This window comes from Nycticebus coucang, chromosome 1, assembly GCF_027406575.1.
Source record: "Nycticebus coucang isolate mNycCou1 chromosome 1, mNycCou1.pri, whole genome shotgun sequence".
Lineage (NCBI taxonomy): Eukaryota > Metazoa > Chordata > Mammalia > Primates > Lorisidae > Nycticebus > Nycticebus coucang.
In genome coordinates this window covers 149,316,417-149,331,262 of record NC_069780.1, presented here as the reverse complement: position 1 = coordinate 149,331,262, position 14,846 = coordinate 149,316,417, and the positions used below count along the sequence as shown (strand labels likewise).

General features: G+C 38.6%; 1 protein-coding gene across 2 annotated transcripts in view; it reads left to right on the top strand.

Moving 5' to 3' along the window:
* RAB3C (RAB3C, member RAS oncogene family) overlaps positions 1-14,846 on the top strand; it is a 279,798-nt gene that overhangs the window by 21,131 nt on the left and 243,821 nt on the right. For both annotated transcript variants that reach the window (XM_053590282.1, XM_053590281.1), the window contains exon 2: positions 6,275-6,502. In XM_053590282.1, the coding sequence (XP_053446257.1) occupies positions 6,275-6,502 (228 nt within the window). The remainder of the gene's footprint in view (positions 1-6,274; positions 6,503-14,846) is intronic.

Here is a 14,846-nt window from a genome sequence, read left to right as displayed (position 1 = left end):
TTTTATTTATTCATTCATCTTTACAAATGTTATAAATGGAATTGAGTTCTTGATTTGATTCTCAGCCTGTTCACTATTGGTAGGTGGAAATGCTATTCATTTTTGTGTGTTAATTTCTAACATGAAACTTGCTGAATTCATTTCATAAATGTAGGATATTTTTGGAAGAGTCCTTAGGGTTTTCTAGATAAAAAATCATATCATCAGCAGATGACTTCCTTTTTTCCAATTTGGATCTTCTTTATTTCTTCCTCTTGTCTGCTGTGGCTGGGCCTTCCAAAACTATGTTGAATATAATTCGTGAAAGTAGGCATTCTTGCCTTGTTATGTTTTTCAGGAGGAATAATTTCACATTTTCCCTTTTAGTATGGCTGTGTGGTTGTCATTTATATCTTTTATTGTTTTAAAATATTTCTTTCTATGCCAAGTTTTTTTTTTTAGTCTTTTTTTTTTTATCATGAACCCTCAATGTTGGATTTTATCGAACGCTTTCTCTGCATCTACTGAATTTATCATAGGATTTTGTTTTTTTATTCTGTTAGGGCATCAAAATTTATTGACTTATATTATGTTGAACCATCCCTGCATCCCTGGGATGAAACCCTCTTGATCAAGGTGAATTATCCTTCTGATATGCTGTTGAATTTGGTTTGCTAGTATTTTGTTGAGGATTTTTGCATCTGTATTCATCAGAGATAATGGTCTGCAGTTTCCTTTTTTGTTGCATTTTTCCTTGCCTTGGTATCCAGGTGGTACTGACTTCATAGTATTAGTTGGAGAAGATCTCCTCTTTTTTGACCTTCTGGAACAGTTTCAGTAGTATCGGCACCAGTTCTTTGTAGGTCTGGTAGAATTTGGCTGTGAATCTATCTGGTCCTGAGCTTGTTTTTCCCTGGGAGATTTTTTTTTTTTTTTTTTTTTTGTTACTGATTCAGTCTTATTACTCATTATTGGTCAGTTCAGCATCTCTATAGCTTTCTAGGTCAGTCATGAGAGACTGTGTGTCTTTCAGAATTTATCCATTTCCTCTAGGTTTTGCTCAGATCTTTGTTATTTGTTTTCTTCTGCCAGCTTTGAGTTTGGTTTGTTCTTTTTCTAATTCCTTATGGTATGTTGTGAGTTGTTAATTTTTATCTTTCTGTCTGTTTGATGTAAGCATTTGGTGCTATAAACTTCCCTCTTAGCACTGTTTTTTTCTGTGTCTGAGAGATTCTGATAAGTTTTGTAAATATTATCACTCATTTAAAAAATTAATTTCCATCTTGATTTCTTTTATTGACTCAAAGATCATTGAGGATCAGGTTGTTAAAATTTTATGTATTTGTATAGTTTTGAGAGTTTGTTTTGGAGCAAATTTCTAGTTTTAAGCTACTGTGGTCTGAGAAGGTACTGATGTGATTTCTATTTTTAAATAATGTAATGGAGATTTGTGGCCTAACATATGGTCTATTTTGGAAAATATTCTTTGTGCTTGTGGGAAGAATGTACACTCTGCATATTTTGAGTAGATAATTCTGCAAGTATGTTTCAGTTCCATTTGTTTGAGAATCTAGTTTAAGTCTAGTGTTTCTTTTTTGATTTTTCCACTTTGATGATCTGTCTAATACTATTAGGGGAGTATTGGAGTCCCCCACTATTTTTGTATTGTTGTCTGTCTCTTTTTTTAGGTCCAGTAGTATTTGCTTTGTGGATCTGGGAGCTCTTCTTGTTGAATTGATCCCTTTTTCATTATATAGTGACCTTGTCTTGTTTTACTGTTGTTGATTTAAAGTCTATTTTATCTGATATAAGAACAGCTACCGCTTGCTTTTGGTTTCCATTTGCATGGGATATTTTTTCTGCCCTTTTATCATGAATCTATAAAAATCTTTACAAGTTAAGTGTGTCTCTTAAAAGCAGCAATTGTTGGATTGTGTTCTTTTAAAATTAATTCCGCCAATCTGTGTTTTTAAGTGGGGCATTTAGACCATTCAAAGTTAATGTTGATATGAGAGAAACTCTTCTAGTCATCATATTGATTTTTACCTAGTTTCCTTATATTCTCAATTGTGTCTCTGTTTTATAAGCCATGTGCATTTGATACTTTCAACTGTTTTTTACTGGCATGTATTAGACTTTCATTTTGATATGTAGAACTCATTTGGGAATTTTTTGTAGGGCTGGTATTATGGTGATGATTTCTTTTAGCATTTGCTTTATGGAACTTTATTTGTCCTTCATTTATGAAGCTTAGTTTTGCAGGATGCAACATTTTTGGCTGACAGTTTTTCTGTTTAAGAAAGTTAAACATAAGACTTCAGTCCCTTCTCTGCAGAAAAGTCTGCCATTAGTTTGATAGTATTTCCTTTGTAAGTTATTTGATACTCTTATCTCACTGTAGGGATTTTTTTTCTTCACATTGACTTTAAATAATCTGAAGATTTATTTATGTGTCTTGGTGAAGTTTTTTTTTTTTTTTTTGGCAGTAAACTTTTCATAAATTTGATCTGGATGTCTAAATCTCTGGGAAGACCAGGGAAATTTTCCTCAATTATTCCCTGAAAATGATTTTCTAAACCTTTTCTTTTATTTCTCCCACAGAGAGTTTGTTCATTTCTTGTGATATTTTTTCTTTAGTTTTATCTGCCTGAATTAATTTGAAAGGTGTGTCTTCAATCTCTGAAATTCTTCTTTGGCTTAATCTTTTGTTAAAACTTTCCACTATATTTTATAATTCTCTAAATTAGTATTTCATTTCCAGTTGTTCTGGTAGGTTTTATTTTAAATATCTATCTCTTTAGTGAGTTTTAATTTATGTCCTGGTTTTGCTGTTGTTATTGTTGTTTTTATTTCTTTGTGTTAGTTTTTAACTTCCTTTAGATCTCATTGAGCGTAATTATAATTCATGTTTTGAATTCTTTCTATGTCCTTTCAAATTTTCCTTTTCATTGAAAGCCATTGCTGGAGAGATAGTGTGATCCTTTGAGGGTGTTAAAAAGATCTGTTTCCCCCTCCCCCCCTCATACTGCAGAGTTCTTATGCTAGTTGTTTCTCACCTGGAGAAGTTCACACTTCTTATTTTTTAATTCACTTTCAATAGGATGGGAGTTTTTAATCTTTGTAATGTTATTTTATTGTATTTCCCCCTTTAAGGGTGTACATGTATTATATGTATGTTGTGTTTGGTTGTTTGGATTTAATTTGGAATAATTTCAGGGGACCAATGCTCTGTATGAGTTGCTTGGTCATAGATAGCCTTTGCATGGTAGTTTTCTCAGATGTTGATTGTAGTAGACATGTATTGGGTATATGACTAGGGCCACTACCTTCTGCAGTATTAGAATTATGGAGGTCCCAGGAAGCTTATCTCATTTTCCCAATACTACACCCTTCTGATAGCAGGTATTAAATTGGGTTGTGGTTTTCAATCTCCAGGGCCAGTAGGTGGTACTTTTGGGTAAGAGCCTGCTGTAGTAGAATCCAATGGGTAGGTGTTTAAACTTCTTTTTCAGTGATAGGTTTTGCTGTTGTCTCAGGTGATGGACTAGTTTGTGGCAGAAAAGCAATCTATTTCCCTATTATGCCCCATCCTGAGACTCAAGTCTCTCATTTCAGTTAAACCCTTTCATTTATCTCTAGGCCACAGTGTATCTGAGAGCTGCAAACAATGCCTTTCCCACAGCTCTTTATTAGTTTCAGACCAGAACCGCTTTCCTCAACCCAAAAGAGATAGTTGTGTAACTGACCTGTTCTCTGTGGGTAACACTGCTTCTCTGTGTAGAGAGACAGAGGTGCACTTCCCTTTGGCAAGTGCAGGTGAGTGGCCTCTGTGGTGTTGCTGACAATTTGGATCTGTTGGACCTCAGACCCATGGGACGGTATTTGGGTGCCAGAGAGAGTGGACTAGGTTAGGGAATGCCAAGTCCCCTGGCCCCTAGACAACATGCTGGAGTTCTAGGGTGACCAGACTAAGACTGGACTGGGGAACTTATTCTCAGGCCTCCTTGTGTTCAGGCACTAGCTGGTTTATTTGATCAGAAGAATGCTCAGGTAGGGGAAGGGCTGATGCGTTACCAGCCTGTCACTGGGCAGGGCAGGCCCCTCTCATGGGACTACCAAAGGCAGGCAGATGTGGGGCACACAGGCTGCTCACATCTCCCTCCCTCTGCAATGCCCATGGCCTGTGTCCTTCAAGGTCATGACAGTACCTGGATTCCCTTCTCCCTTCCTGGCCTTGCAACATGGGAGATGGTAGAGGCAGGTCAAACCACTGGGAGCTGAACTGCTGGAATGGTTGTGAGCTGCAACTAGACTGCTCAGGCAGGGAAGGGGAAGATGTGCGCAGACTTGCCTCCAGGAAGAGCAGTTTCCTCTCAGTAGGGGTAAGCAGCCAAGGGTGCAGACTACTCACCTTGCTTTCCCTCATCAGTGGCAGCACTGAGGGTACACAAAAGAACGCACAGAAGTGCCTGCCCTCCCACTCACTCCCTTGATGACCCTGTGGTTGTGGTGGCAGCTGTGCAGGTGGCAGCCCTAGAATAGAACAGAGACCTCTGGGGCTTTCTGAATGACTTGGGGCTTAAAAATCTTTGGGGCTTTGCTTGACTCTCCAGCAACCCCTCTGCATACTTTCTGGGAAGTTCCTTGCCTTAGTCTGGAGGCTAGCTAGGGCCTAGGGGACTGTCCTATAGCTAAGATTTTTAAAAGTGACTGACAGATGTGTGGAAACCCAAGAATCTCTCACTCGTACTTTCCCCATACAGGGATCTTCTCTCATCTTCCTACTAATCCCAGCTAAGCAGGTTGTCTGGCTGGCTCTTCTGTTTTCTGCTTTCCCAATTGGTGTTGCCTCTCAGGTGAATTCTCTATTCTTTCTTAGACTATCTATTCAAAGTATGATTATCTACTCCTTAATTTTGATCCTTCTCTGTGGGAGAGGTGCACCTAATCAGCTACCTCAATCCAAGTGTTCTAAATGTAAATTTAAATAGCCATATGTGACTAGTAGCTACCATGTTGGACAGCACAATTGCTTAGGAATTTATAGCATTAGAAAAGGTGTCTTATAAATCCACCAACCCATGGGATTCAACATTCTAAATGCCTCTTTTCTATATTGGGCCAAGTGGTATTTAGAAGTAATGCAACATAATTTTTGATAGATACTAAGATTGTTATTGAAAAAAGAAGAAGAAAAAGTCAACATCCACCTAAAAAATTATGATAAACAATAGATATTATTTTCTATTCTCTGATAGGTGATTTACATATCTGCTTTACAGATATATCATCTATTATTTTCACAAACATTCCAAGTCAGATTTTTGTTTGTTTGTTTGTTTCATGTGAGACAAAACTGTGGCACACCAATTTAACATAATGAACCCAAGGTCACACAGTCAGTAAGCAGTGGTGCTGGGTTCTTAACACAGGCAAGGTTCTTCAGTGATGCATCTCTCAATGAACATTTCTCACACAGTCTTTAAGAACACTCGTATGTGTTTCCCTAGCTACCCTTGGGAGAGGGACAGGACTGAGAACATGCACCCTGGCATCACACTGCCTGCTTTGAATCCTGCCTGCCTGTACTACTTACCACCTGTACAAATTTGTGGAAGTTATTTAATATCTCTGGTCCTCAGTTTCCTCATTAAAGGTGAAATTATAGCTCTCATCAAATTGTTGTGAGAGAGAAATAAGTTAAAGATGCCTGACACATTGTCTGAACTATCTGTATTTGCCATCATCATTATTTCTAATTTGAAAAGCATTGCCATTTATGTGGGGATATTGATTTGATATGATGTTAATAGAGGAAATAGAGACATACTTTGGATATGCTTCCCTAGGAAATAAAAGAAACTCTAATAACTCAGATAATCAGGAAGAAGACACCCGCTATTCAGCCACTTTGGTGTCTCCATCACTAGGATTACAAAGTTTCAGGGCCCACACGCCTTGGCCCATTCCTCATAGCTTCGCTTTTCATGTTACTCTTACAGACATCTCCTTTGGTGTCTTTGACTCCTTCTGAATGCTGAGTAGTGACAAGCAGCAACACAGCTGGAAAGGGATGTAAGGTTTGCTGTTCTGTCTTCCAGCAGGGAAGTATTGCCATGGATACCAGTATCAGAGGAAGGCCGGGGAACTCTCTTTACTCGCTTCCTGAGTGTCTGACATCTGTTTCTAGCAAGGCCAATAATGAGTGTGCTACTGGCTTTATATCAGATCAGAGACTGATCCACTCCTCTTCTTTTGTTTGTTTGTTTTTTATTTTTGTTTTGTTTTACCACAGATGGCCTCTGCCCAAGATGCCAGGTACGGCCAGAAAGACTCCTCTGATCAGAATTTCGACTACATGTTCAAATTACTCATCATCGGCAATAGCAGCGTGGGGAAAACATCTTTTCTGTTCCGTTATGCAGATGACTCCTTTACATCTGCATTCGTCAGCACAGTTGGGATTGACTTCAAAGTAAAAACTGTATTCAAAAATGAAAAGAGAATCAAGCTTCAGATTTGGGTAAGTGAGCTTTGAGCTAGGAGTGTCCTTCAGTCCAGGGTGGTGAGTGTATAAACATGAAAGGGAAAATTTTCTGCCCTGCTCTGTCCCCGCAAGCCTCAATTCCCAGCTTCTTTGCTGCATAATATTACATTCCAAAGATAGTGGGTGTGATGCCTCTTTAAGGGGAAGAGACTGAATTAATATTATGCCAAGTGATTTTTTTAAGAGTCTTCAAAAGAAAAAAATAATCCACACCTCTATCTCCTTGGTGGCAGAAGAAACACTCAATAGGAAATCTGACTCTGCCTTCTCTGATTTGTGTGACCCAGAGCAAGTCTGTAAGTCTTTTCTATGCCACTTCTGTAATCCAAAATATAGACAAAGAAGATGTAGCCTTTCAGGTTACAGGAAGCAATCTGCCCTGGTGTTTATCTACACATTCACATAAAACAAAACAAATGATGTAAAATATTTATTTGAAGCAGGTTTTTCCTTAGTAGATGATTTCCCATGCGTTTTGAGATCACTTGGCAAGTTTTCTGTCTTTCCCTACCCCCAGAAAAAGAAGATCAGAGGTTCCTTAATTAAATGACTGGGGTAAATTTAAAAGAGAAGTGAGCAAAAGAAACAGAAGAAAAATGTATGTGGGCAATAGGTCCAAGGTAATATAAGAGATGAAGTAACCAGGAAAAAAAAAATGGGTACAAGGAGAGAGAATTATGTAGTCAATATTTTATGGGCATGGTAATGTGTTTAGGGGTAGAATGTCTCCACAGTGTTAGCCACCTTTTTTCTGTTCCTTTGTACCTCTGCCTCTCAAATTGGCTTGACCTCCAAGCAGTCATTTTTCAATATGTATTTTATACCTCTAACTCTGGAGTCTTCCAAGTCTAATTAGAACTCACATAACGACTTAGACAAGTAAGCCCCAGGTTGGGCATCTTCACTGCTCCATCGTTCCCCAAAACCACTTTTGCTGGGAGGGTCCCTCCTTAGAAATTTGACCTTGATCAGTGTGGATACCAGTCACACTCCTTGTGTGGACCCAGGAGGAGTCATGTCCATTGCTTCATATCTGGGTTCTGGTTCACTTTCTTTCTTTTGAGCTTCAGGCAACCAATTGCCTTTTGATAAATTTCATATTAAGGTTTACAAAAGGTCCCTTACTCTTGAATGCTTTGGTGAGTTGAAAATTAAATTAATTTGGTAACTACACATCTCTTATGTCTATGACAATGTTCTGCCTGCTAATATGAAAGAACAAACGTTTTTTTGGCTGACAGCTCTTAGTTTCTCTTCTGTTCTTTATGTCTTACAGATATTTAAGAATGGTTATTACACTCATTTACATAAAACATCAATATGATGTGATGATATGTTAAGCCAATCATAGAATTTCTAGCGATTTTCCAATTTAGGTTTTTGACAGTTATTGAAATACAAAATCACCTATCCTTAATGTAAAGCAGGTGATATTTAAAATAATATAAATTATTTTTCAGACTTAAAAATATTTTTTTAACACTCTACACTGATCCTAGGCCAGAGCTAATTCACTCACCTTTCTTGGACACTGAATTGAGTTATTTCTGTCTGTATCTTACTTCTAGATGATGTGGCTCTTCTCTCAGCCAACCAAACCCTCTGGCATATTATTCTTTTCAGATTTGCTTCTTACCTTCCATAACCCACCATCTCTCTAAAACCTTCATGCTCTTCACAGCCAGTCCAGCCTGGGACCTCATTCCAGGGCCTCCATTCTCCTGCTCTGTGGACACCCTGCTTCCTGTCAGGGGCCACACATTTGAGAATCCAAAACTTTCCCTCTCCTTAGCCATAGCAGTTTAATGAGCTTAATATCTTCACAGTTTAAATGTAACCTCATTTCTTTCTCTTTAGGTAACTTAGGGGCTCTTAAGGCACATATGGTTCTGGGAATGTGAAAATTAGTTTTAGACAACTGTATACCAACTTGTCTGGAAGATCGTGAAACATTCCAAAGAAGTACCATACAAAGAGTTTGCACTTATTGAATTTGCAGTATAGTTGGAGAAAGAAATTAACACTCATAGGATAATTATGTACTTCCACAGAAAATACCAAGTTGTATAAATATCATACATAGCTAGCATGTATTGAATAGATATCATATGCTAGGCCTTAGCTATATCATACCTCTAATTCTCACAACCATCCAACTTTGTATTTATTATTATTTCTATTTTACTTGAGAAATCTGAAGGAGGGACCAGTTAAAGAAGTAGCTCAGGGTCATGCATAGGAAAGTGACGAAGAGGACATTTCTAGGCTACATCTAATGATTTCTAATGATTTTCTAAGGGTTTGTACCCCTTCTGCTATAATTAAGAAGAAGTTTGAATGTGGTAGTGGTTTTATGAAGATGGTGATCTTAGGTGATGTATCTGGGATGCTGAAAATGTTTTTGAAGGAGGTGATCGTCACAAGGAATTAAGGCACATAGGGAAAGGTTTCATAAGGAATAACAGTGACATGCTTAAGGGTAGGCACTTCTATAATAATACTAGGGATCCTTACTTTATGCTGTAAGTATGCTGGTAAATGTATAGGTATGATTGTTTAACAACCTGGACAAATAATTTATTTGAGAATATATTTAGTACCAATTGTTTGTCATCTCATTGTGTTTTAATAACCATTTAAGTGTTTTTCCCGACCTATAGCATTCTTATGCACTTATATTAATGTGTAATTGATTACGTTGTCTACATCATCTTAGCCTGTTATATGTTTCAAAACAAAAGGACAAAATGATTTCATGAGATGAAAACAATCTTGGATTTGCACTCCACACTGTTACCTTTACCAAGACAGGTTTCAGATAGTGATATGGTTATGATCACTCTATCAATTTTAATCTGCCCACAAATAATAGGACAGGGGTTTTCTTGCTCATTTGGGTTAACTGTTTAAATCCAAAAATTAGATCAAGATCTAGAGAGGTTAAGTGATTTGACTTTACCTTACAGTTAGTGCCAGAGCAGAGCCTAAAACCCAGGTCTCTTGTTAGCTGGGGCAGTCTGATTCCTGTTCACAGTTTGCTCTCCAGGTAAGTGTTATATTACAAAGAAGGTGATGAATCTCACAACTAGTTGCCAGTGGAATACACCAGGAATAGAAAGATCAAACCTGAGGACAGATTTCAAGTGATATTTTGAATGTCAGGCGTGAAGAACCTGGGTGGTAAGGCTTTCTTGTTTTTTCCTTCATGGTTTGTTTTTTTGTTTTTTTCATGTGCTGCATAGGGATTTTCTAATTCCACAGATTAGATTACTGAATTTGCCACAGTCCATATTCAAATAAGGCATTTTTATAGCCACTGAAAACATTGACGTCTCTTTCTGGAGATGCTATCCCTCCTCTCTGTAGACGTTCATTACTGTCTTGGAATAAACTCATTTAGAAAAATATCATTCACTTATATTTAGCTATATATAAACTTTGTGTTCCACTGATATATTTATAAATCCCTCTATCCTTCATTATATTACTATTTCCTATTGCATTTTTACTTTATTATCATTTTTATGATTCTCAAATCCAAAATTTTTATAACTTTAGATATTCCAAACATTTGGGCTTATTCTCTTATTTTTAGTGCTATTCTTCTTATTTTTAATGCTATTATGAATATACTGTAGAGAAATTTGGAATGGTTTTCACTTTAATTATAGAAAAATATTTTATAGCAAGAATTTATAATATTTTGCTTCTAATGTAAAAAACTGTTTAGTCTTGAGAAAGCCTATGTAAAGTGGATCTCTTCAAGGAGAAGATTGAAAATCAGTGTAGTATCCATTACTTAGAAGACTATCACCTGTACTTATTTTCATTGTCTAAATTACCAGTATAAGAACTTTGAAGTTTACAGAAATATTTTCCAACTAAAGAGTGCTAGCAGTTATCAAAATGTCTAGATGGCCAGAGTTGACACTGTGGTTTCTCTGAATAAATGACAATTTTCTTTGCTTAAATAAAAGATAGGGGTTCTCTTGTTCAATTGGGTTAACACTGTTCAGATCCAAAACTCAGGACTGACTATAACTAATGGATGGCCTTTCCTGGAAAATCCATAGCTCAATTAAAGGATACTGCATAGTTTTGAAATGGGTAGGAGCAGGCTGGGTATGGTGGCTCATACCTATAATCCCAGAACTTTGGGAAGCTTAGGCAGGAGGATTGCTTGAGGCTAGGAGTTGGAGATCAGCCTGGGCTATATAGCAAGATCCTATCTCTACAAAAACAGACAAAATAAAATTAGCTGAGCAGGGTAGAACACACCTATAGAATGAGTTACTTGAGAAACTGAGGCATGAGGATCACCTGAACTCAGGAATTCCAGGCTACAGTGAGCTACTGCACTAGAGTTTGGGGAACAGAGTAAGACCTTACCTCTAAAATAGTAGTAATAAGAAGAAGAAGAAGAAGGAGGAGGAGGAGGAAGTGGAGGAGGAGGAGGAGGGCAGGGGTAAGTTGACGAAGGAGATTATTATTTCCTTAATAATTAGAACAAACTTTATTATTTTTACTTTCTCTTCTTTTTTTTTTTTCTTAATTTTATTCTCCTCCCCTCCTTCTTTCCCCCTCTTTCTCCCATTTCTGAGCTCTGGCCTGGATGAGTTAATGTTCAGAGGCCAAGGCTGCCACACAGAGTTGTGCATGTTGTGCACTGCACAAGGAGCCAGCCAATGGGTCAAGATGGGCTGCTGTCAGCTGGAGTACCACTTGCCAGACCTGTGTGCTCATAACTGTCTCCATGGAGGAGACCTTGTCTTTTGCATAAAGGTGCCATCTGCTTATCAATTACATGCCTACTTTTCTGTGTACAACCAAGGGGGAGTCCAATTCCCAGCAGCAACGATATATACAGGCCATAAGCATGTCAGGATCTCAGATGGTATAAACTGAGAGAAGGATGAAAACCCTGCCCCCTAGTGGAGGCCTAGAGGAACAATACATTTTAAAATAAAAGTATTATTTAGATATGGCAAGACCAACAGATCAGGAAATGACTGTCCTTGAGAAGATAGTTTATTATACTAGCAGATCTCAAGAGAGGTGGAGACTGGGTGAGGCACATGGGAATCCATCAGGAAGAAGAGAGAGGGGAGGAGCTGTGGACTAGAGTCTCTAGCGTGGTTTTTGTAGAACAGAAGGGGAGAAGCAGGGTAGCAGGATTAGGATTGGTTAGTGTGAATAACTTCAGCAGGCTCCAGGACATGGGCGCTACCCCCAGTTGTCTGGTATGTGGCTGTGGTGCCTTGAGGGCAGGTAGGCAGTGGCCTAGAGTGTGAGAGCCCAGTAAGGAAGTTGGTTGAGGGTGTGGGCTCTGGATTGGTTGGTTTGCTTTTGAAAAGAGCACTTCAGTAAGTTGTTTACTATCTCTAGGAATTGGCTAACCCTGGGAGGAACAGTCCCTCCAGGATCTCTGAGGTCCTAGACATCAAAGCGTTAGAATACAAATTAATAAAATATATAATTAATGTGGAGGGCAAGTTCTCAGAGCCCTAGGAGCAGCCTCTCTCATTAATTCTGTGCTGACAAATGCTATGATTCCACACTCTCACTGAAGGCTCAGTGCATTTTGGGGTCTCAATATTTGGAGACCCAACCATCCTGGTCAACATCTTCGTTGGAGAATGCTGCTAGTAATGCCAACATTTTATCAAGCCCATTGCTAACCTACAAAGAAAACATTTTGTGTTTATATGCATTTAAAAATTTATTTTTTGTAACAACTCATTGAAGGAAGATGGTATTATTAGCTCTATTTCATGGATGAGCAAACAGAATTAGAAAGACAAAGCGACTTGCCCAAAGTCACATCTGGAATATATAAATAGCCAAGTTACGCCCCAGATACTGAGTCCAAAGCCCATGTGTTTTACCCATGGTATAAGAGGTCCGGGGTGTCCAGTGATTTATGTGAATTTTCAGGGGATCCAAAATTAAATCTCACATACCTAATTCTTACCACATACTTTTTCCACATTATATCATTGTTCAATATTTTATTACCTGCCCACGATATTATTTCTAGTTATAGAAGAGAATCAATTGTTTTGCACAAAACTTACTAGCATTAGTGCTTTGTGCATTATCTGTTGTGTGTTTAAAACACAGAGATATGCACAGAAGCAGGGACTGAAGCACATTAACTAGCTTCCTCTGCACAGTCCTGGAATACCTATCTCCACTGGCAGGAGTGTGCGTGTAAAGAAGCGTGTGTAGAAGAAGAAATCTGAATAAAATGGAATAAATTCCTGTGGGAAAATACTTCTGCCTGTACTGTTTTTTGTAGTGCTCACGTGGTCTAGTCACCATTCTGGGTGGTGCTCAAATCCTCTAGTCTATTTATAAGGAACCAACATTTTCTGCCCAGGCAAGCTCCTCCAGAAAACCACCGAAGCCAGTGACAGCTGCCGAGGCCATTCTTGGTGTTGTCATTTGTATGCTCCTTTCCCCCCATGACATTTCTCTTAACTTAGCATCTGCTTTTCTTGCAAGATTGGGAAAGGCAAGCTTTCGTTTCACTCCAGAGAGGAAGCTGATCTGTGTGTGAAATGTCAAGATGCATGGAAACACTCGCTCTGTCAGGCAGCCATGAGCAGCAGCTCCTGCTTCCCGCTGTGTTTAAACCACTCTTCACAGCACTGACAAAATACAAAGAATGGTAAAGACTTTGTCCCTGGCCTGATAGAGCTTAGCAGCTATGTGGGAAGACAGGAAAACCAAGTTGGAAGACAGGGTCAGCCTGTGGATCAGCACAGCAGGGACTTGGGAGTCCGGAGATCCAGGTCTGAATCCTGCCTCTGGTTCTCACTAGCAAAGTAACCTCAAGCCCTAATCTCTCTGTGCTTCCATTCACTCATTTATGGAATGCAGGGAAATAATCCCTAACCCTTTTCTGTTAAGTGTTTGCTATTGTAAAGACTTATAGTTAGTTCAATACTAGGCACAAAAGAGGCACTAAACAAATGTTAGTTTTCTTCTTTCCTAAGAATAGTGTCCTGACAAAGACTTTTGTACTCAGTTAAGTAATTTAATTGGATGAAATACTTATTGGATGTCTACCACGTGCCAGGCACTGTGCTAGGTGCTGGGGACATAATGAAGGTGAAGGATACACAGGGTCTGTCGTGAGAAGCCGACCATCTGTTGGCTGATAGATCCATCGCTGTTATAAGTGGTCCAAAAGGCCTGAGCACAGGATACAGGAAAAGATACCTAATCCAGTCTTGGGGACTCTGGAAACATTTTCTGAGCTGAGAATGGACAAATAAAAAGAAAGTGATCTGTTCATTCATTCACTCACTCAATCAGCATTTATTGAGCTTTTACTCTTTGCTTGACACTGGGAAGGAATTTGGGGCTGAAAGTAAAAAATATATGTACAAAAAATATAGATTGAGATAAGTGGCCTGGAGAAATAATGAAAGCACTCTGATAAATAACACACAAGAACAGGGAAGGGAAAAAATATTTTAGTTAGGTGCTCAGGGAGGTTTTATACAAGATGACAGCTAAGCTGAGACTTGGGGGGGAAAAAGAGAGCCAGCCATTTGAATGATAAGCTTTCACTTTTGAAAGGGGAGAGGGAGAAAGATTTTTGTTTATTTGCTTGCTTGCTTTTTCCACCACAGCTTCTATATATAGCATTTATTCTGTCCTGTTTCTTTCTTTTTTTTTTTTTTTTTAGTTTTTGGCCGGGGCTAGGTTTGAACCTGCCACCTCCAGCATATGGGACCAGCACCCTACTCCTTGAGCCACAGACGCTGCCCCCTGTGTCCTGTTTCTTTATCAGATCCAACTATCCTCTCATTCTGCCCTCCTTTTGAGCAGGGGGAGCTTTAGACTATTGGAGCCTGAAGTTTTTACAGTTTGCTGATCCTTTTTAAGTAGAAGTATTTTTTAAATTAATTAATTAATTAATTTTTTTAATTTCAGGTTAATGTGAGGGTACAAAAAATTAGAATTACAATGTTTGCATTTCTTAGGAAGAGTCCCTGTTGTAAGCTGGGCCGTACACCCTTACATTGTGCCCACTAGGGGGAGCATTTCCATCCCTATCCCTCCTCCCCTCTATCCCCTTCCTCCTTCCCTGTTCCTCCATCTTGAATTGAACTGAGCTTTTCTCTTAAGTGGGCATGTGTTAGATTGTCCACTGGCTTCATGTTAGTACTGAGTATATTGGATACTTGCTTTTCCATTCCTGTGATACTTTACTAAGAAGAATGTGTTTCAACAGGAAAACTATTTTTAATACAAAATATCTTATCATGCACCAGAGACAGAAAGCAGGCAACCACGTGAACACATTGCT